Below are 24,320 nucleotides of genomic sequence, written 5' to 3' on the forward strand. Positions count from 1 at the left end.
ACGCCGTCCACGTTCGCCGCTCACTACAAGCTTGACATACAGGCAAAGCAAGATGCTAGCTTCGGCAGAGCAGTTCTTTTCTCCTGTGTGGCATGACCCACCTCCAGGTCAGTAGCTTGCTATTCACCCATAGGTGCGCATTTCACGGACGACACGAAGAATAAATAAAGGTTGCTTACCTGTAACCGTATTTCTTCGAGTGTCAGTCCGTGAAATCCGCACGACCCGCCCGTCCTCCCCTCTGTCATGCCATTCTCCTGGCTGCTGTTTAGCGCTGGGAACTAGATAATGGCGGCGCCGCTCGGCGCTTATATCCAGGGGGGCGGGGGAATGGGCGGGGCCTAGGTGGCTCAAATAATCATTTTTAATTCTTTAAACTTAGAAATGTTCCGAGTTTCTGCGCATGCGCAAAGAAGAACCCATAGGTGCGGATTTCACGGACTGACACTCGAAGAAATACGGTTACAGGTAAGCAACCTTTATTTTCTCGATGTTCAATGACAGGCCGAGTTTCTCGTATGCTTCTGCAACATTACAGTTATGAAGTAGCAATGAAAACAATTTTATGGTTGGCAGGTCACCACAACATGATGAACTAACTGCATGAAGGGGTGGCGGGATTGGGAAGGTTAAGAGCCACGGCTCTACTTGAGGAAGGAAAGCAAGCGATTGGGCGAAACCCTTCCAGGGCAGGGCCAGCAGGGGGCGCTCTTCCGCAGGGATTGCCCCTGGCCAACCGTGGGCGCTGCTGCTGCTGCTGGGCGGCGGGTGTTGACGGGCGCGCGGCGAGCTCCGCCCCGTTTCCCTCCCTCCCTCCCTCCCCCTCCCGAGGGGCGGGGCCTCTCCTGGCTCAGGCGCGGAGCGGCAGAAGCGGCGGAGGCGGGAGCGATGCAACAAGTGTCCCGCGAGCAGAGCGGGGGCCCTTTAAGTCCCGGAAGGCCGGCGCGCGCCTCGATGGTGCCGGCTTGGGCTCCGAAGCGGCGATGAGTGACAAGAGCAGCGAGGCGGCGGGCATCACCTTCTCGGTGCCCAGCCTGGTCGGGGGCGGATGCCCGCTGCTGCTCTGCGAGGACGCCTTCGGGAGGAAAACCGGGGCCGGGGCGGGCGGAGCGGGGTCCTCGCGGGCAGCTCCGCCCGGCGCCTTCTGGAACGAGGAGAGCGGCCACGGGAGCACCACCGTCGCCTGCGAGGCCGGGGCCCGGTCCCGGGGGGCCCGCCGGACCACGGTGTCGTACGTGATCAACGAGGCCAGCCCGGGCGCCGTCCTGCAGGCGGAGAGCGGGGCCCTGCAGAGCCTGCGCGAGGCGTGCGAGACCGTGGGCGCCGAGCTCCAGGCGCTCCACTTCGGGAAGCTCGACTTCGGAGAGACCGCTGTCCTCGACCGATTCTACAACGCCGGTGAGGCAGGCCCCCCTCCCCTCCCTCCCCCCTCCCTCTTCTCCCGCCCTCCTTGCGTCTCCACTGGAGGACGAACGCGCCTTGGCAGCCCTCCCTCCATGCTGGGGAATCCCCGACTTGCAAACATCCCACTTGCAAACGACTCACAGTTCAGAACGGGGCGGAGACAACAGGAAGTGAGGGAAATCAATGTATTGTCAAGGCTTTCATGGCCGGAATCAGGAGCTCCCCGTGGCGCGATGGGTTAAACCCTTGTGCCAACAGAACTGAAGACCAGCAGGTCGGAGGTTCGAATCCGGGGAGAGCGCGGATGAGCTCCCTCTGTCAGCTCCAGCTCCCCATGAGAGGAAGATGGTAAAACATCAAAACATCCGGGCGTCCCCTGGCAACGTTCTTGCAGACGGCCAGTTCTCTCACACTAGAAGTGACTTGCAGTTTCTCAAGTCACTCCAGACACGAAAACAACAACATGGCCGGAATCACTGGGTTGTTATAAGTTTCCCAGGCTGTATGGCCATGTTCCAGAAGCATTCTCTCCTGATGTTTCACCTGCATCTATGGCAGGTATCCTCAGAGGTTGTGAGGCTTGGTCTCAGGCCCCATCCTTTCCCCCCTCTGAGGATACCTGCCATAGATGCAGGTGAAACATCAGGAGAGAATGCTTCTGGAACATGGCCATACAGCCTGGGAAACTTACAACAACCCAGTGAGAGAAATCTTCCCTTTCAGAAGGGAAATTTGCTCCTGAAAGAGTTGTTGTCAGAGCGGAAAGGTGTCTCCGCTGAACCTTTCTCACCCGTCCTTCAAATGAAATTTCCCAAAATGATCACAGGGACAGAAATCGAGGTGAAATCTCCCGAACAGGGGCACAGGCAGCAAAGGAAATGCCACTGGGATGTTCACTCTTCCATAGGCTATCCAAAGTATTCCCCTGACGTTAAGTCTAGTTGTGTCTGACTCTGGGGGTTGGTGTTCATCTCCTTTTCTAAGCCAAAGAGCCAGCGTTGTCCGTAGACGCCTCCAAGGTCATGTGACCAGCATGACTGCATGGAGCACCATTACCTTCCCGCCTAAGCGGTACCTATTGATCTTCTCACATTTGCATGTTTTCAAACTGTTAGGTTGGCGGAAGCTGGGGCTAACAGCAGGAGCTCACCCCACTCCCTGGATTCGATGTGCCAACCTTTTGGTCAGCATGTTCAGCAGCTTAGCATTTAACTTGCTGCGCCACCAGGAGCTCCAGGATATCCAAAGCTTGCATAATAGATATTGCTGGAGATTGGCATTTAAGAAGGGTACCTGTTCAGACTTCACACATTCAATTTAAGAACAAGCCCACAGAACCCCTCTCATTTGTCACATGGGGACTGCCTATACTGGAAGGGGTGCCTTTACACTGGACCAGGAGTGTACAAGGGAATCCTGGGATTTGTAGTTTTACAAGAATTTGCAGTTATGAGTGCAGATTCATGCTGCTTGAACTGTTGTGGACTTCCTATGGAGTTGCACTTTGGCGAGGCAACCAGCCCTCTTTGGCTAAAAAAGACTTAATGAAACCACCAGCCCTTCCAGACAGGCACTTTATCCCAGAATCTGATCCGAGGTTTTCTCTTTGTCCCAGATTATCTGGCAGTGAAGACTCATATAATCCACTTTAAAGCAGAAAACCTGGGATCAGATCCTGGAATATAGGGCCTTTCTGGAAGGGCACTACGACACCAATGATTGCATATCATTGAGCCAGAGCTGTTAAAGCGACATCAAACTGCATTATTTCTGCTGTGGAGATCAGGGAGCCTTCCAGCTGTCTGGGACTCCAGCTCCCACAGTTCTTGACAATTGAGCAAGTTGGCTAGGGCTTCTGGGAGTTGGAGGCCCAAACAGCTGGAGAGCTGCAGTTTGAAGACACTTGGTGTAGATGCAAACAGTCTTTCTTCCCTGTCAGCACAGGAGGGCCAAGGGAGGCAAGGCACTTCCTTGACTGCAGATGAGAGATACTGAAGGGGAAGGGAGTCCCCTTCCTTCAGCACTTCCAACCCCTTCCTAATATAATAATTCTTGTGTACCTGCAGTGGAACCTGTTGGAGTATAATCCCTGGAATGGCCTCCTTTATCTCTAAGGCCTGGCACTAGAATTTTGCCCCCTTTCCTGATTTTGGAAGATTTTCATATGCATAATGGAAATGGGACACAAGCCTCAGCACCAAATACATTTTTGTTTCATATTATACACCTTATCCAGGGCCCTGGTGGCACAGTGGGTTAAACCACTGAGCTGCTGAACTTGCTGACTGAAAGGTTGGTGATCCAGATCCAGGGAGTGGGGTGAGCTCCTGCTGTTAGCCCCAACTTCTGCCTACCTAGCAGTTCAAAAACATGCAAATGTGAGTAGATCAATAGATACTGCTTCGGCGGGGAGGTAACGGCGCTCCATGCAGTCATGCCTGCCATATGACCTTGGAGGTGTCTACGGATAATGCTGACTCTTCAGCTTAGAAATGGAGATGAACACTACACTCTGGAGTTGGACATGACTAGACTTAATGTCAAGGGGAAACATTTACCTTTTTATATGCCTTTATACACAATATTTTAATTTTTTTGTGCATGAAACAAAGTTTGTGTACTTTGAACGATCAGGAAGTAAAGGTGTCAGTATCTTAGATATTCATAGTGGATAGTTTGGGATTTTGAAGCATTTCCTGATTTCTGCATAACCCACAGTTGTTTTGGATGTTTAGCATGCAGTGTCTTGAGGAAATGGAAAGAAGGGATCCTGAAATTCATTTTTTTGGTAGTTCAGGCCGAATGCCTCAGAATTTGCTTTTCCTGGTTTTGTGATTCAAACTGGACTGCTTAGGTTTTCCTCTGCGAACTCATTCAATTCAGAGCTGCAACCAGTCCTAGCATTATGACAGATATCTCAAGATGACAAGAGACTTTGTTTCCCTTTTCACTGTACACCTGAAATGATGTACATCTGAAAAACTATAATTTACAGGAAACATATTTTTTTCTCAGTTTAGTTCAATCTAGTATCCTTCCACTTTTCTTTTCTGTTCTTACAACCAGAGAGTGACGTGTGAGAAAATTCCTTCATGCTGGACAAAATGTACAGTTATAATTGGCATCCTTTCCTCTTCTGTATCGTTGTCCTCTGAAAGGCATCTTTGGTGCTATTTCCAGAAATGCAAATGTGCAGTGCATATTTTTTCTTTGCACTTGGTGGGTCAGAAGTGGGACATTTCTCCTATTCATTTGTTGGGCTACAGCAGGCACGGACCAACTTTGGCTTTCCTGCCAGGTGTTTTGGACTTCAATTCCCACAATTCCTAACAGCTTCAGACCCTTTCCTTTACCCCCTCAGCTACTTAAGCAGAAAGGAAAGGAAGAAAGTGGTCCAAGGCTGTTAAGAATTGTGGGAGTTGAAGTCCAAAACAGCTGGAGAGAGGGCCAAAGTTTGCTCATGGCACAGTTGGTTAGGAATTGTGGGAATTGAAGTCCAAAACTCTTAGAGGGAGGGCCAAAGTTCACCCATGCTACAGGCTGTTAGGAATTGTGGGAATTGAAGAAGAAAACACTGGAGGGAGGGCCAATGCTTGCCCATACTGCAGGCTGTTAGGAATTGAAGTCCAAAACATCTGGAGGGCCAAAGTTTGCCCATGCCTGGGATACAGCCTGTTGTTGTTCATTCGTTCAGTCGTCTCCGACTCTTCGTGACCTCATGGACCAGCCCACGCCAGAGCTTCCTGTCGGCCGTTACCACCCCCAGCTCCCTCAAGGTCAGTCCAGTCACTTCAAGGATGCCATCCATCCATCTTGCCCTTGGTCGGCCCCTCTTCCTTTTGCCTTCCACTTTCCCCAGCATAATTGTCTTCTCTAGGCTCTCCTGTCTCCTCATGATGTGGCCAAAGTACTTCAACTTTGTCTCTAGTATCTTTCCCTCCAGTGAGCAGTCGGGCTTTATTTCCTGGAGGATGGACTGGTTGGATCTTCTCGCAGTCCAAGGCACTCTTAGCACTTTCCTCCAACACCACAGCTCAAAAGCATCGATCTTCCTTCGCTCAGCCTTCCCTAAGGTCCAGCTCTCACATCCGTAGGTTACTACAGGGAATACCATGGCTTTGACTAGGCGGATCTTTGTTGCCAGTCTGATGTCTCTACTCTTCACTATTTTATCGAGACTGGACATTGCTCTCCTCCCAAGAAGTAAGCGTCTTCTGATTTCCTGGCTACAGTCTGCATCTGCAGTAATCTTTGCGCCTAGAAATACAAAGTCTGTCACGGCCTCCACGGTTTCTCCCTCTATTTTCCAGTTGTCAATCATTCTTGTTGCCATAATCTTGGTTTTTTTGACGTTTAGGGGATACAGCCTACCAAGTCTGAACACTGTAACTAGTGCTCAAGAGTGCTGCAGATTGGGTTTCAACAATATCTGGAAGGCCACTTGATTCTCACTGTACATGAGATACATGCATGTTTAGAGATGCAGCTGTGTGCCTTCAAGTCACCTGTTGACTCATCTTGATCCATAGGGGTTTCTTAGATGAAGAATACTCAGAATGTGGCTTTCCCAGTTCCCCTGAAGTATACCGTATAGCACTTACCATTCATTGGTGGCCCTCATACAAGTACTAGCAAGGGCCAACCCTTCTGAGCTTTAAAGATCACATGGGATGTGGTTCCTTAAGGGTATTTAAGTTCTTTCATGCTCAGAGGCATTATTTATTTATTTATTTATCTATTTATTTTTAATTTCTAACCCGCTCTTCTCACCCTTGCAGGAGACTCTGAGTTGTGCACAAAATTGCAATATTTAATGCCGCATATTCCACAACTTAAAATACAATACATCAAAGCAACAGACAATTAAAACTTATAAATATCATAAACTATCAAAATGTAAAACCCAGTCCTAAGATCTTCTTTTACATTATTTTCATTGAGAGATAGATGAGAAATTCATTGCGCTCACATGTTCACGTGAAATTGCTTAGTTTACAGATCTTGGAACTGAACACAGATTCTGCCGCAATTTGCAATTAGAACTCCACCGATTTCCCAGGTTGCAGTTTAGTTTGCAAATCAGAAAGTGCATTTAAAAACTGGGGGAAATGTTAAAACGTCCATGAAGAATGCATACATTTGAAGCACCTGTGAAGGCTTGCTATAGTCATGTCAATGGAAAATAAATATAAACATGCTTGATTTTGAAAACCATGTTCAGAAATATGTGTCACAGTTTAACGCAGAGTTAAACTGTGGACTCCAAGATTGGTAATGCGAAATTGAACAAGGAGACTAAGACTTGAAATACAGTCTTGAAATACAGTCTTCTAGTGTATTTCTCCAAGTAGGCAAAATGTTACTAATTCTGTGGGTTTTTTGTACTTCATAAGTAAATTTCATAAAAGCCAGGATGGCATACATAATGAGCTCTGTATCCACAAGGGATCCATTCTTGAACTTACCATGGAAAAAGGAAAGTGTGGATAACAGCAAAGCCTATTGAAATGAATGACTTATGTTGGAGGTTACCATAGAATTGCCCTGGAGGACCTACAACATTCCTAGAAAGGTATTTTCCTTAGAAAATTGCAGGGATCTCCAGGGCAACTCTATAACAAACTCCTGCAGAAGCAAACCAGAGAAGCTCCTGGAGGACTTACAAAATTCCTGTAGAGGATATATTTTGTTTGGTGTGGGTAGGTGAAATCCCGTGTGCCAGTTCTGTGGGTCTGAATTGCCACTAGTTGTGGAAGAGGGAGTCAGAGCGTTTTGTTACGCTTCGTGTTGTTTCCAGTTTCCTTGGTTCTGAAGATAGGAATCAGCTCATACATTTGGCAGCTGTCTGAGCCAGTTGCACCTAAGTGCTGTAAACAAAGGCAAATAGTTGTTTCAACGATAGGTGCCTTGGCAGGAAGTCACACCCAGGGCATTATGCCAGGTGGATAAAGCTGTATTCAGAATCAATTAATTCATTTTTCTATTTTAGTTTTCAGAATCTTTGACATGGCTTTGAGACCCATGCATAAAACACTGCCTAATAATTCATGAGACAGGCAGATCCATGCTCTGGGTTTTGGTGGGCAATAGGGCCATTTGCGTAGCCATTGCAGTGTGTACACAACTTAACGTCTAGACTGTGTCTCCTGACCAACTGCTGAAAACGTGTTGACCATTGGGATGGTAAATTTAGATCATGACTACTGAATTGGCCACACATAGCTCCTTCAGTACATCCCAGAAACAGCTCAGAACCACAAAAACCCTTGTCCTCAGTGGGCCAGATTAATCATATGAATGAGTCCTTAGAGTTGATGCATACATCCTCTCTTTATAAGAGGGCCTGGGAACCTTAGACCTCATTGAGGTTTTGGACTAAAACTCCCACAGTCCTTTAGCATTTGCAGCCCAGGCTGCGGTGGTGGAACCGAAAGCCAAAACCTCTGGAGGCCTTCAGGCTCCCCCATCTCTGTTCTGTATAGAGAAAGAGAATGGGATCGCATTGACATGCCCTGTTTCTATACTTCAGCAGTTCTGGGTCCCTCATCACACTAGAGAAAAAATCCACTTAAAATCCGGTTTCCGCCTCCTGGGGTTTTTAGTTTAGGGAGAAGCCTTTAACAGCCTCATTAAACCACAAACCCCAGAATTCTGCAGGAAGCAGAAACCGGATTTTAAGTGGATTTTTTCTGTAGTGTGATGAGGTGGCAGCTGGTTGGATAAAGAGAAAAGAACTGTAGAAGAGAATTAAGGAGAGGTTATTTTCTGTTCAATGTTTTGGGCTGTATCTAGTGATATCCATCCATTAATAGAAGAAGGGACACTATTGGCAACTCAGCCCTGTCTCCCAGGCTCACTTCACAAATCCAGCTTTATTGTGGCAGGGAAGTAATGGAATGGCAGGGGGTGAATCTACATTTCTGAATGAATGTGACTTGAGACCACTTTAACTACCATGGCTTAAGATTGTGGAATCTTGGGAGTTATAGGCACCAGCCCTCTTTGGTAAAGAAGGCTACAAATCTTGTCAAGCTACAACTCCCATGACCCCACAGCATTAAGCTATGGCAGTTAAAGTGGTTTCAAGCCGCATTCATTCTATAGTGTAGACGTACCTAGGAACTTCACAAATATTTTGTAACCTTGAGTGAAGAGTTCTGTTCATATTCCATGAGAAAATAATATTACTTCATAGATAAATGTAAACTATTTAGCTTTGAATAATCACTTGAAAAAGTATGAATAGCAAAAAGGATCAGCAAAAGTCATGGGAGTATGGGAATTTTCCCATCTCCTTTATATTTAGCTACTATGACATCAGATCTTTTAGGAAAGAACACTTTTTTTTGCCACCGTAGTTTTTAACAACAGCTGGCATCCCGCTAGAGTGAGCTCAGAGTTTACATGACCATGTGCTCCAGAATTTGAGTGACGACTACCACCAGGAATACGGGAAGTTGCTCTATACTGAGCCAGGCCATGAATCTACCTAGTGCAGGATTGTAGTAGCTTTCCAGAGTTTCAGTCAGGGCTCTCCCTGCTAGGTCTACCAAGAAATGCAAATGAAGAGAGACTTTGCTACTGAGCTATGGCTCTTCACAGGTTGTAAGATAATGCTACCACAGGTTTCCAAAGTAAATGCAGTGTCATTATAGTCTTATGAACACTTGTTAACTCTCCCACAATCAAAGCAAAAAAGCACTTATGTTGGATTAAAACATTCTTGAATGCTCCTTTGTGCTTGTAGACTTGTGTATGGCTACATCTGCATGTGGGTGTATATGTATGTTCAAGACGAAACCACATGAATTTCATAGAGTTTTCTTAGGCAAAGAACATTTAGAGGTATTTTTGCCAGACTCTAGCACCTGGCATTCATTGGGCACCTTCCATCCAATGGAAAGGTCTAAATGGAAGACCTCTCTGAGATCAAACAAAATCTGGTGTATTTATGCACCTTGATCAGAATGAAGCACCTGCATGGCCAGAAAGAAGGTGGTTTACAGGGTCCCCGATACCCAAAGGTACCATATCCCATCTGATCTTGAAAGCTAAGCAAGGTGAGCTATGATTAGTACTTGGATGAGGCACCACCTAGAAATAAACTGGCAAATTCACATCTGAGTATTCCTAAAAAAATCCCTAAAAATTAATTGAGTCACTATCAGTTGATAGCTATATGTGTGCATGTGCACACACACACACACACACATATGCATGTGGAGTCTTATTTCTCATTGAGGAACAGGTACAGTATAAAGGAAGGAAGAGGAATTTTCTTTGAGAAGAACATTCTCAAAGTGAAATATTCCCTGTCTTGTACAGAAATAGTTCCCAATCTTGTACTACAATAACTTATAGAGCTATAAGCTGGTTCCACAGCTGATACATTTAGATCTTTCTATGTGTTATATTAGCTACCTAGTCCCCCATATGTGACATAAGTGAAAAAAGGGAAGGATAACTTAGAAATCAGGCTAAAAATACTCTTGTTGGTGAGGAAACAGAAACAGCACAGTACAAAATGTAAGGTTGGGAAAGCAGACCTGTGGTGGGGTAGAGATTAAAAGAGGAGTAGCTCCTTTTTGGGTGCAGAGACAGAGAATGTTGGGAAATGATGAAAGATAAAAAGGGGGAGCTGAGACAGGAAGACTGAAAAGAGGAATTTCACAGAGAGAGAAAGGTTTACTTCCCCACTATCAGCTTACTTCATCTGTGAAAGCCACTGGTAATAAAATACTTCCACAAGTTTGCAAAATAAATGTGTTGTATAGCAAGACATCTCTTTTTAATTGGAACAGAGAATACGAATATATCTAGCAGTGGACAAAAGGTGTATCTACTCTAGATTTAATGTGATTTGACACCACTTTACTAGTCCAAGGCTTTATGACTCAGTGTGATGGAATCATGGGAGTTGTAGTTGTACAAGGCCTTTAGCATTTTCTGACAAAGAGTGCTGGAGCCCCATTATATCACTACTCCCATGATTTCATAGCATTGAACTGGGACAATCAAAGTGGTGTCAAATTGCATTAATTTTGAGCCCTAGTCCAAGGCTTTATGGCCATCTCAAATGGTCATCAGAGAAGATCATTGTACTAGATGGTGTAGGATCCAGTAATGAACAACTTCATTGTTCATCTAAGGAAATAAAGAGAAGGGTCAGTTACTGTCCTGACCAATGAAGTTGAGGACAACTAGAATATCTGGTGATGGGAAAGAACAGCACAGCATAGTCTTAAAGCAGTGAGGAGAGATGGGGAATAAGCAGGTTGCTGGGATCAGAAGGGCATCTCGCCTAAGACATGGTCAAAGGTCACAGTGACATGTTAGTGTATGAGAGAGGACAAGATCACATTAGCGATGTGTTGTAGAACGAAGGCTTTCATCTCCCAATACCCCAATTTGCTCCTGTAGAATTCTGGGAAATTTGTTTAGGGAAACCAGGACCTCTCTAGCTGAGAATTCCAAAGGCCTGCCCCAAACAACATTTCCCAGAATTCTGCAGGAGCAAACTGGGGAATTGGGTTACAAAAGCATCTGTTCTATAATCCAAATGTGATATTGTACAGAGTGATAGCCCTATGGAGCTTGAATAAGACACTGTTGATCAATTGGTTCATTCACACAACATAGTTATATTGCTCTGATTCCACTTTAACCATCAAGGTAACGAACTATGGAATCCTTCAATTTCTAGTATTGTTGTTGTGTCTTTATGGCAACCAATCAGGTTGCCTTGGCAAAATTTGTTCAGGGGGCGGGGGGGAGAGGGTTGCCTTTACTAAAGAAGTGAAGAATTGCCTATGATCACCCAGTGGGTTTCCATGACGGAGTAGGGATTCAGCCCTGGTCTCCCAGAGTCCTAATCCAATGTTCAAACCACTACACCATGATGAGTCAGGTTTAGGGAATGGTTTGTCTTTCGTATTTTCAGCTGGGGAACTCAAGTTATCCAAGCATTCTATAAAACGTTGTCATGGCAATTAAAATAGCACTGTAATTGTGAAGTGGGGATGGACCTTATGAAATCAATTGCGTCTCCAGACATAGATTTGAAGTATTGACCAATTCTAGTAAGAACCAGAAAGCTACGTGCATCTATTTGTGTGTGTGTGTGAGAGAGAGAGAGAGAAGGGAAGTAAGACTAGAGAGAAAACTGGAAGCCATTTCTTGTCCTTCCTCACAAGTTTGATGGGATTTATAAGATCTTTTCACAGACTTGATGAAAAATATCATTTCGACCAGGGATAATCAATCTTGGAGGTGGTGGAAAGTTTGGAAACTTTAAAAGACAGTTATTGGGTTGCATTTTTACATCATAGTTGTATTTAATTTTGTGGTAGCAATGGTTGAAAGGCAAATTAAGATTGCATTCGGATCAGCGTACAAATACGTACATATAAAACCCTTTTCTGACTCAGAATCACCAGACTATGCTATCTCCTATTTTGCACCATAATACAACACCTCCTTATGCTGATATGATGTTTTAGCTCCCACAATATTTTCTTTACCTCTGTTCTTAATTTCTGACTCATTGGATTTAAACTCAAGTCACTTGAATCATTATTCTAACCCAATATGATATTGTTTCTCTTGTTGCCAACTTTTGACTTTATTGATTTTGGTTTTGGTTAATTAAATAATAAAAACTGCTTGTTTAATGTTTCCCTATTGTAAACATTCTGGCAGTTATGAGGCAAGGGAAAGTTTCACAAACAGCATTCCCTTTGAAAGTAAAGTAGTGAACTCCTGTAGAAAAACATATTTTTAAATTATTGTTAGAACTGGGTTACACAAAAATTTTAGGTAGCTGCTGAAAAGAGTTGTCTGCCAGCATTAAGCTTATGTTCCAAACACATTTTTGTAACCTCAGTAGTTGAAAAGTATTAATATAGTTCTTGGAAAATCTTGGATTAGAATTGTATTGTGGTAATAAAGAAAACATTTTGTTGAGGCATTTGGATTATTATTTTATCATCTCATAGGTATTTTAGTTGCCTGAAGGTCTTGTCCTTGGCCAAAGTGTTGACTTGCAATGTTGGAATGCTATGGATCATAGCTATGTAAATTCTAACTGCATGCCAGGCTAATCACAGACATTTGAAAATTAGTTGCAGCAAGAAACGTGGTAGCGTAATTATGATTATCCACCATAGAGAATGATCAGAAAGAACAGTAATACTGGTGTGGATATAAAAAGGCAATAGACCAAGGGGTTAGGAATACCAAGTTGCAGGTGGTTGAAGGAAGAAGTGCAGAGATCATAGAATCCTAGAGTTGGAAGAGACCTCATGGGCCATCCAGTCCAACCACCTGCCAAGAAGCAGGAAAATTGCATTCAGATGGCCATCCAGCCTCTGTTTAAAGAGCATCCAAAGAAGGGGCCTGCACCACACTCTGGGGCAAAGAGTTCCACAGCTGAACAGTTCTCAGATGCATTGAGTTGAAAAAGAAATGGATATGAAAATTGGAGATAAGAAATAGAGACATTTGCGAAAGGCCCTTATGAAGAGTATAGGGACTAATGGAAAGCATAGGGCAGGGGTTCCTAACCATTGGTCCTCCAGGTGTTTTGGACTTCAGTTCCCATAAATCCAAGTCATCTTACTAACTGTTACGAATTGTGAGAGCTGAAGTCCAAAACACCTGGACGACTAAAGATTTGGAACTACTGGGACCCTTCCACACAGCCATATATCCCAGAATATCAAGGAAGAAAATCCCACATTATCTGAATATGGACACAGATAATCCAGTTTAAAACAGATATTGTGGGATTTTCTGCCTTGATATTCTAGGATATAGGGCTGCGTGCAAGGACCCTGGTATAGGGACTAAAGTGGGTATATGAGCTGTGGTCGCGCAGGTGGGGCAAGGATGGAACGGGGGTGGGAAATGTGTGATCCTCCAAATGTTCCTGTACTAGAACTCTCCCATTGTCCCAACCATTGCCACTGCTGAAGGGGAGGTTGTGTTCCCCAACATGCTTGCATTTCCTATATTTCTAAATTGCCTGCTAAGGTTTTGTCTGGTGCCTTTCCTAGCAGTTGCTTTGTATTCACAGTTTCGTTACTCCAGACTAGTGGAAGGAGCAAAGCCGTATTTGGGCATCTTTTGAGAGTGCTTTAATTTTGCATTTCTGCATGACAGGAGATTGGGTTAGATGACTCTTATGGTGCCTTCTAACTGTGATTCTGCATAGCTGCTGTTATGCTGTGCTAGTAATATTGCTGTTTCTGATTGTATGAGTATCCCATTGTATGGTCCTCTTCTAATCTTGGAAAGGACCTTGGTAGAATTTGCATGTAACTTCTTTTAGTGGTAGTAGTAATATGTAATATGTAGTACTTTATTGGTATGATAAGATTGTACTTGTAGAGGTGTATGTGTTTGTTTGTTGCTTTCTCAGATGGCTGATATTTTTTTGCATGCACAGTTATTATGCGCTTGGCCCCTTAAATCCTAAAAGTAGTTTACTCATTCTTAAAATTGGAAGACTTGCATGTGTAACTCCCCTGCCTCCACTAACCTGAATTCAGTCTTCTAGGTTGCTTGGGGCATTTTCTACTTGTCTCAACAATGCAACAAATTTCACTGCAGTTTTGGAAACTTTGGCTTTAACACAACAAACTTCTTATTGTAACATTTTCCCCAGTGTAGTAGAGTGAGCTGCTTACCTGTTTAGAACCATACATATTTTTGCCAGACTGGAAGGGTCTCCATGCAAAAGCATAGGGAGTGAAAGAAAGGGAGCAGCTTTTTTTCTTCCTAAATTCCAGGGATTCTTTTCAGATGGTGTCTTGCTTAACTTGGAATTAACTTGAGAGGAATTGCTACATTCCAGGGATTTCCATTAGACACAGTACGATGAACACATGTAAGTATAATCCAGAGCATTGGTTACGGAACAATTCAAATTTTATTTTAGGATTTCTTCGAACATACTGTGAAATAGAAAATCTATGCCACCAGTTCTTTCTACTGTATTCTTGAAAGAGGCATTTGCTCCTAAAACAGATTTGTTCTTCATTAATAGCTGATTGGGCAATTTCTAGTCCCTGCCCCAACACAGCCCACAACATGTACCATTGTGCAGCAGAAAATGAGTTTCAGAATCATAGTTATTGCCAGTTATTGAAATGAGTATTGTGGAATACAGATGAACCTGTTAATTTTTTCAATTTTAATCATGCATCTTTCCCTTCAAGGAGGTTTCTTCCCTTGCCTGCTCACACATGCGCACAAAACTGGGACATCTGCAACGCATCCTGCCCTGGATTAGCTAGGGCTTGTTCAATGTAGCTTTGTTTTCTTCCCTTAGAAGTGTTTGGATAGGGATTGTTCCTAAACATTAAAAGGTCCTTCTTCTAGTGCTTGGAGTCTTGCCTAGAGAGGCCACGCTATCATAATAAGCTTTGATTATTGAGTCATTGGCAGAGTGTTTTTGTTGTCTTTGTTTAGGTTCACAAAGCAGAAAAGACACCCTGACCCCTTTATAAAAAGGGTCAATTAGACATTGCATATTTAAGTGATCATTAGGAGATTTGGGGTGAGACGTCACCCATCTTCTAATGCTGATGCAGAGTTCTGTTTTTCTGTTACTTCTGAATAAGGAAAAGCCAGTCACAGCTGACCCGATGCCTAAATGGGCCAATAGACTGAGGATGCATTTGCATTATAGCAGTGGTTCCCAACCTTCCTAATGCTGCGACCCCTTAATACAGTTTCTCATGTTGTGGTGACTCCCAACCATAAAATTATTTTTGTGGCTACTTCATAACTGTAATTTTGCTACTGTTATTAATCGTAATGTAAATATCTAATATGCAGGATGTATTTTCATTTACTGGACCAAATTTGGCACAAATACCCGATATGCCCAAATTTGAATACTGGTGGGGTTGGGGGAGATTGATTTTGTCATTTGGGAGTTGTTGCTGGGATTTATAGTTTACCTACAATCAAAGAGCATTCTGAACTCCACCAACAATGGATTTGAACCAAACTTGGCATACAAAACTCCCATGACCAACAGAAAATACTGGAGATTTGATGGGCATTGATCTTGAGTTTTGGAGTTGTGGTTCACCTACATCCAGAGAGCACTGTGAACCCAAACAATTATGCATCTGGACCAAACTTGGCACAAATACTCAATATGCCCAAATGTGATGGAGTTTGGGGGAAATAGACTTTGACATTTGGGAGTTATAGCTGCTGGGATTTATTGTTCATTTAAAATCAAAGAGCATTCTGACCCCCACCAGTGACAGAATTGGGACAGACTTCCCACACAGCACCCCCATGACCAAGAGACAATGCTGTGTTTTCTGATTGTCTTTGGCAACTCCTCCGACACCCCCTTGCGACCCCCCCCCCCGAGGTCCTGACCCCCAGGTGAGAAACGCTGCTTACAAAGAGTGAAGTCATGAGAAAGTAGTATCATACTATTAATTCTACAGTAGGTGCACCCTCAGATAGCACCCTCAGATAGCAAAAAACATTTCTACAGTGATTCATCCATTGGTAACATGCTAGTTGCACCACTGTAATGCAGCCCATACAGGGCTACCCTTAAGATTGGTTTGGATGCTGCAGGTATGGTGAGACATGTTGGTTGTACATGTGCTACACCTTGCTGAAAGAGCTGCTCTTTTAATTAACAAGCTGTGTCCAGGGCAATATTAATCCATAAAGCCTTGAACATCTTGAGTCTAAGTTACTTGAAGGACTCTCTATAAAACACACTAAACCAAGGCTGTCAATGTGAAAATTGTGGACTGCATTTGATCCCACCAAGGCCTTTCCTGTGAACGTTGTTGGGTTGTCTTTCTTTCTGCTTTTCCATTGTCCTGCTTCCTTTCCATCCTCCTGTTTTCCATACTTCCATCCTTTCCATGTGTTTATTAGCAAATGGGTAATGGCGGTGGTTTTCCATGATGAAACAGTCACTGCTATAAAGAACCAAAGGAGTTGCTGTTGAAATTGGGCACCAACAACAGTTGCAGAAAAATTGCTGGTCATGCTGCTTCTACCAGGATGCCAGCGCATCTAGTGTGGTCCACTAACTCCAGTAAGTTGCCCACTCCTGTGTAAGATTTCTAAGGTCTTTGGAGGTCCTTGGGACACAGTCTGTTGAATGTCACCACACATGAAGAACTCAGCCTTTTCTGGATTGGCACTTACTCTCTGGAAGTAGTTTCCTCCTTGTTATTGTAGGTGACTTTGAAAGTACGTGTTTTTTAAACAAAATAGTCAGATATAAAAACATTAAATAAATGTATGCATACACACAATTTAAAATTTCTCTGTACAATTCCTATTTTATTTTTCTTCTTTCCTCCCCCATAGCGTAATTTTCCTTAACTATTCCAATGTGGAGGGAAAACATTTTCTGGAATTATCCCAGTTGTGGTTATCATGTGGCTCTTCAGATCTTGTTTGACTGCAACTTCATTCTTCACCATTAGAGCTGCTGGGGTTTGCAATGAAACAAAATCTAAGGTGCTTTTTGGTTTCTATTCCATATAGTACTGAGAAACTGGTTGATGCAATATGGATAACTGTGATAACCGCTTCTTCCTCTTCCTCCTCTTCTTCCCTCTCTTTATTATTACTTCATTTATTTGTATCCCACTTTTATCTCTGTGATTGAAATCCAAGGTGGCCCACAACAATTAAAAGAAATAGCATAGAAATATTAAAATAGAATTTAATATGCAAATTGCTTAAAATAACTTAAAACAGTTAAAATACTTCCAATACTATACAGCATCATGGTAAAGATTCAGGTGATTAAGCAATATGAGTTCAGATCTGCTTATCCACAGTGCTTGGGACCAAAAGTAGGTTGGATTTCAGATTTTTTTTATGTTTTGGGAATACTTGTTTTTACATATACATACATAATGAGATATTTTGGAGATATCACTCAAGTCTAAACATGAAGTCTATTTATGTTTCATACACACCTTATGTACATAACCTGAAATAATTTTGAGCATGAAACTCAGTTTGTGTACCTTGAACCATCAGAAAGCAAATGTGTCATTATCTAAACCATCATGTGGACCACTTCAAACTTTATAGTATTTCAGATTTTGGAATTCTGGATAAGGGATGCTCAACCTGTAATTACATTGAGATTAATAATATTATGGGCCAAATTTACACACTACCTGACAATGTGATTCTTATGGAACATGATAAAGTTTTTCCCCCAGACTATAACACCAAACTTTGGTTTATTTGCATGCTTACTGAATTTTAAAAATGATTATAATGTGCTTCTTCTTTTCCATAAGTCTCTTACAGAAAACATTACTTTTATTTGATAATGAGTTCCTCATAGCTGATAATGATATGTTCTCACTGTCTGGATCTTGTTATTGTTCAGTAGTGTAGTGGCTCGTCTTTCAGCCTAATTGTGCACTTCATAGTATCTTAGTGTAATGATTCAAGTAGTAGCACAGTTGCTTTTTTCCAGGTTGGCTATTAAGGCCTATCCTAATAGGGACTTGCATCTTTCTCCTTTGCCTCCGATAAGTCTGTCATCCACCCACTTTGCAAGACCTAACAATGTGTCCCTAGTGACTGGCGCTTGCCACCTCAGCTGCAGCCATTGTTGCCTTAGATCTCAGTACAGTATTTTTTCCTGACTATTTTCAGTCCCACATAATGTCACAGACCAGAAGATATTTCTAATTCATGATTTGCAGCATGCTTGCTGGCCGGGGCTTACCATCACATCCAGTACTGCCCTGCACCATTTCATTAATAGGGACTAGTCTATGTTTGTTGGTACCCTTGAGTGCCCTGGAATGAAATCTCTGCAGATACCAAGAGTCCGTTGTATTCCTTTAGTTTTTCAGTCTCTGATGATTATGTCAGCGAATTGAAAAAGACTCAGGCCCCGTCCAGACAGCTGAATAAAATACCATATTATCTTCTTTGAACTGGAATATATTGCAGTGTGGACTCAGATAACCCTTAATATTCTGAGTTACATAGCTGTGTAGAAGGGTCCTGGGATATATGGCAGGGTGAAAGATCAATTTTCTTAAAGTTTTTAAAGATTAATGTCATGAACCAATAATGTTTGCACATTGTAGCCTATGAACCAGTTAGGATGTTAAGATCATCTGGGGAGGCCCTGCTCTCGGTCCCACCAGCTTCACAAGCGCGCCTGGTGGGGACGAGAGACAGGGCCTTCTCAGTGGTGGCCCCTCGGCTGTGGAACGCCCTCCCTACAGACATCAGATCGGCCCCCTCTCTATTGGCATACCGGAAGAGTGTGAAGACCAGGCTTTTCGAACAGGCTTTCAACTGAGCAGTGCAGTTGATTGATTATTGGAATGGAATAATGGACAATGAGTTCGGATGCTGATTCTATTGATGAGACGTGATGGATTGTTATAGTGCTGTACTGTTGTATTGATATTTTGGTGTTAATTAATTGATACTACTGTTTTAGTTGATTAATGATTTTGTATTGTGTTGTTGAAACTGGTTGTTAACCGCTCTGAGTCGCCTGAGGGCTGAGAAGAGCGGTATACGAATGAAGCAAATAAATAAATAATAAATAAATACTTCCCACTAAAACCACTACTAAATAAGCCCAGTGAACTGTGGGAATACCCACCCCCTCCCCCAAAGCCCCCAGACCCTTTTGAAAAGTAAAAAAACCAAAAACCATACCTGGCCTCCAGTATACTCTCCGATCTGCTCTCCCGGCATGTAAAAATTATGTGTCAGGACCGGGGGAGAAAAAATGCTCCCCCACACACCCTCCTGGTGCATCATTTGTATGCACTGGGAGAGCTGCTTGGAGAATATACTGGAGGCTGGTTAAGTTTTTTTTACTTTTCAGAATGATCTGGGGGCTTGGGGGGAGGGGGTATAGGGCCACCAGGGGTTCTCCTAGGATAGTCCCAGGAGAACATCTGGACACCCACCTCAGAAAGGGCATGCTTTCCGGGGTGTGTGGGAGCAGGCCTCCAGGAATACCCACGTTTTTTTAAACGTGGATTCTATTGGGATAAAGGCCTGTCTGGATCCGCTCTGAGTTCACACTGCCATATATTCCATTTCAAAGCAGATAATGTGGGATTATATTCAGCTGTGTGGAAGGGGACTAAGTCTCATAGATTCCATTTGGTAAGTTGCTACACATATGCTTGAATATCTTCTTTTGAATCAATAGGAGTTATGGTGCTTCCCTTTAGCTGAGTCATGCTCCTTTGCATTTGTGTTGTGTAAATAACTGAATTTAGGAGCCCCTTAGTTTTCAGCCATTGTGTTTGTTTTTTCAGCTTTCGACATTCTGCCTCAGATTGGAAGTTTATGTTAAGTATTCCTAAAGGAATTAATGTTGTCATTCCATTGTCAAAATGGGATAGTGTCTAGGTAATAATGATGAAGAATCTCTTGGCATTTTAAAGTCTAATGTAGCCTGACCTTCTGTGGGCTGGAGTTTGCTTCCTGAAATATTTTGTATTGATTTTACTTAGCACAAATTCTGTGAATATAGATATGACATTACAGGATTCCAATGTAGTGAGAGAACTATGAAAGCATAACAGAAATGTATTTATTGCAGAAGACACAAATGACGTCTTAGAATATTAATTTGGGCTCATGACATTGGTCTGTCAAGTACTTAACTGAAAAAGGACACCTGGAGGAAAACAAGAAGGCTGTACGTCATGAGTTGAAAGTCAGATGGTTTTGGGAATGAGCTGGTGAACCTTTTCTGTTGTATGTCATCATTCATAAATGTAAAAGGCTACAAGGGAATGCTGCAATACTTAAGCAAGACAATTAAAGCAGTTGAACATTCTTGCAGTGGGTGTTAATTATGGCAGTACTTCCCAGACACAGCCTGTTTATGCATCATATTCTGGGGAGAGGACACACTTTGGAATCAATTTTGAGGTCAGCCTCACTGCCTCCCCACTTCGTAGCATAAATTAATTAATGAGCTGGGCTATATTGTACTGTGGTCATGCTAATTAGGATTTTATGCATCTAATTTTAGACAACTGTCCTTTACGAGCACAAAATAAGCAGCTTGCTTAATGTATCATTCTAATTTTGCAGTAGAGGCCACTGTAGAAGGAGGATCAAGACAGCATTTTTCTAGGCTAAAACAGACATCCCACGGTTTTATGGGAGATGCTACACTGCACAGTTTTCAGGAGAAGTAGGTTGGCATGAAAACCTTCATTGTTAGGTTTCCCCATGGGACCAGGGCTTAATTCATATGTTTAGTCTGTGGTGAGAACAAAAGTTGGAGCAAAAACCAAGAATTTCATTTTGTAGTGTCTCCAGGAAGGACCCCAGAGACATTAAGCTTAATACATTTTGAATTTAAGTATGATATAATTCATTAGTTGAAGAAACATCTCTCCCTTTCTGGTAAGATCATTATATGAAATATCTAAAACTATCCAAGTTTACCCTTTTGATACACTTTCAGTTTGGGAAAGACTCACTTTGTGGTGGTGCACATGTTTCCAATATAATATAAGGGGCATTAAGGTTCTTAGAAAGCTAGTGTGGCACATTGGCTGGATCACTGGACCTACGGCCCTGGAGACAAGGGTTTGAATCACCACTCAACCTTGAAAATCTATTGGGTGGCTTTGGGCAAGTGACACTCCCTTGGCCTCAGAAGATGGCAGTTGAAGCCTCCCTTGACATAAGTCTGCTTAAGAAAAATCTGGTAAAGCCTTAGCTTCTCCATAAGTCATAAATTACTTGAAGGCACAAAATGATCCTAACATAGTATGGCTAATGCTAGGCCTACCCTGTCATCTTGAATGTACCCCCATCTTATCTGATTTCAGAAGCTAATGAAGGTTGGACCTTATTTTAGTACTTGAACAAGAAGTTTCAAGGGAATACCATGCATCTCTAGGTTGGTCTAGGAAATATTCCTGCTGGAAATCCTATGGCCCATCATAGGGTTTTTTTTTTTTTAAAAAAACTGGACTTTCTTCCTTGGCATAAATGATTGCATAAAGTTTTCACTTTTTTAGAATTATGCCAGAGAGGTTGATTTATTATATTTCACTGCAGACATATTACGAAGGGTAAACTTTTCAAGACCAAAACAGAGATGTATCAATGCAGTCTTGTTTATTTTAGGAACAACTATCCTATTGTAAATTTAAAAGGGTGAGTTTATAGAAATCACATGACATATGAAACTTGCAGAAATAACCCTTTATTTCACTGCAACAGTTTTTATTTTCCAAACTCTGATGCAGCAGGGGTTGCCTTCTTCTGCCAGAACTTTACAGCATTCAAAAGGCCACCTCTGAATGGGCTGAGAGGTTTCATTTTCATCACCTTCAATTCCAGAGTGACATCTGTTGCAGCAAGAGAGATATGCTTCCTTAATAAAGGTTGGGGGGGGGGGGGGCACAGAGAAGCTATTTTGAAAGCTTCTTCCAAAATGCATCCATTTATTCTTTTATCAGCCTGCATCTTTCTTAAGATTGCAGTTTTGGTGACCAAATCTATACATTTATGCTCTGATTTTTTAACATACTGGGGAGAGCAGATTATTTATTTATTTATTTATTTATTAGAATTCTCTCGTCCCCCTTTGGCATTTCAGTAAGAAATAATGAAAGGAGCTGCTATTCTTCTTTGCTGTTGTAGGTAGCCACATGCAGCTGTAGTACGATTGGCCAGAGCAGAATCCCTCTTTTTTCCCATCTTTAGCTTCATTTCATTGTTTACTGTGGATACACTGCTCCAACCTAATGATAATTATGTTTTACTATGCTCCCAACACCAACTGTGTTAAAAGTCTTCCAGCGAGATAGAGGATGAGGTAAAACAGGCAAAATATTGGTTTACCTATGTTTAATGGTTTTAATGATTTTAGTTTATAGTTATATATCAGTGTTTACTTATTGTGATTTTATTATAGATAGATAGATAGATAGATAGATAGATATATAATCATTGAATTCTTGCCATTAATATGTTGTAAACTGCCTTGAGTCCCCCCAAGGGAAAGAAAGGTGGTATATAAATATGATAGATAGATAGATAGATAGATAGATAGATAGATATTTGAAGAAGAGCAACAGGAGTACTGCTATTTCTGCTTTAATAGACAGGGTTAAAACTGGTGGCAGAGGAGGTAGGACAGACCAGTGAAGGAGAAGGATAGGAAACAGATTATGGCTTCTTCTTCTCCTGGCTTATCTTCTGTCAATGAAATTCTGGACTACCATGGGACAGATCCAACGAGACTACTTACTTGCAAGTCTGTTTTTGTCACCTGAGGACAGATGTTTCAATTACATGTTTCATACGTACTGCCAGCCCAATATTTAAAAAAATCTTATGCAATATTAAAGGTTGAATGGAAAGAAGGAATGATGGTGGGAAGAAGGTTAATGAGAAGTAAATTGTAATCCAATGGAATAGTCTACTACAAACATGGTCTCAAGTGTCCTTCTGAGATACATGTCATGGAAGTGGCTTATGTGTAGTTGTGCTGGTGTAGTACAGCATCTGCCAAATCTAATAAACTTATAGTTGGTGCATCTTCAGTATGGGACTGTACCCTAAGATAACTGGTTAATACTTTAAGTATATTAAACTTATTTTGACTTAACTAAGGACTTTATCACACAAGTCTAGTAAATCACAATTGTAGCAGGATTATATAGTAGAGATACAGTTAAGTGGAACTCAAGCAACAGGAACTCTTAAGCAACTAGCCAAAAAACAAAGAGAGAATACCTTTTAAAACCTGTATTTATAATATAGTAAAGCAATAACATTGTCACATCATTACGGTTGTTTTTATTTGTCCTGATTTGTTTTTAATTGCTGTATTTCAATATTCATATCAAGCCAATATAGTGCTTATGGAATGGTATTGTGTGTGTGTGGGGGGGGGGGGGGGGTATAATAATATTAGCTAGGTCTATTTTAGTAGGAAGTCTCAAGCAACCAGAAACTACATAGAAACATAGAGTTGAAAGAGACCTCATGGGCCACCCAGTCCAACCCCCTACCAAGAAGCAGGAAAATCACATTAAAATATATCTGGCATACCTATAGGTGCAGGTTAACTGAGACTCTACTATAGTATGTTTGGCTCATACTTATCACAAAACTTTGTATCTCTTCTGTTGTTGCTTCGCATTTCAATCATTAGTGGAACACCTCTTTTGGCAGTTGAGGACAACCTGTCAGTGGCTCCCAGTGTTGCAGTTGTTCCAGTATGGCCCCTGGTGCAACGGGTTCCTTCCTCTGCAATTCCAATATTCAGGCAGCCACATAATGTGAGTGGTTTCTCCTCTCACTTGCCATTCTGAGGTTGAGGTTGCTTTTATTCATTTTTTCTTTTCTGTTTCTTTTATTTTATTTTTAACTGTTTTGCTGTAATTGTACAATCATGGTAAAAAAATTAAAAAATAGAAAGGTGCACATGTGGTGGGAAGGGCAGACACAGACAGGGAGGCCAAATTAGCAAGGTGGTGCAAAAGAGTGATCGCAGGAACCTGGTGTTATAAAGTCCTAAGCACGTTTATGTATTGTAATTTTACTGTGAAAATTTGCTACATGGTCTTGAGATGATGTATATGGATTACCCCAAAACTTGAAATATGATATAGAATGGTGAAGCATTGTGATTATTTTGCTGTAGTTTAACAGATGTCTGTCTTTTTGCATACTTTGAGATCATTTGGATGAATGGAAGAGTATTAATAGTGCTTGGACTAATCAAGATATCACTTAAATTGAAAAATGCTGTTGCCATCCTATCTATCTATCTATCTATCTATCTATCTATCTATCTATCTATCATCTATCTATCCATCTATCTATATGGCATAACAACAACATAGTTCCAAGGGATTTCACCCTCTCCTCCC

The 24,320-nt window shown here is 42.2% G+C and overlaps 1 protein-coding gene across 2 annotated transcripts in view; it reads left to right on the plus strand.

The window, feature by feature from the left end:
• The first annotated feature begins 838 nt into the window (after positions 1 to 838).
• Positions 839 to 24,320, plus strand: part of MAP3K5 (mitogen-activated protein kinase kinase kinase 5) — a 120,140-nt gene continuing 96,658 nt past the window's right edge. The window contains exon 1 of one of the 2 annotated variants that reach the window (XM_060753435.2): positions 839 to 1,398. In XM_060753435.2, the coding sequence (XP_060609418.2) occupies positions 984 to 1,398 (415 nt within the window). In that variant the 5' untranslated portion in view covers positions 839 to 983. The remainder of the gene's footprint in view (positions 1,399 to 24,320) is intronic. The other variant, XM_060753434.2, reaches the window with a different exon arrangement.

The sequence above is a fragment of the Anolis sagrei genome, chromosome 1 (genome assembly GCF_037176765.1).
Source record: "Anolis sagrei isolate rAnoSag1 chromosome 1, rAnoSag1.mat, whole genome shotgun sequence".
NCBI lineage: Eukaryota > Metazoa > Chordata > Lepidosauria > Squamata > Dactyloidae > Anolis > Anolis sagrei.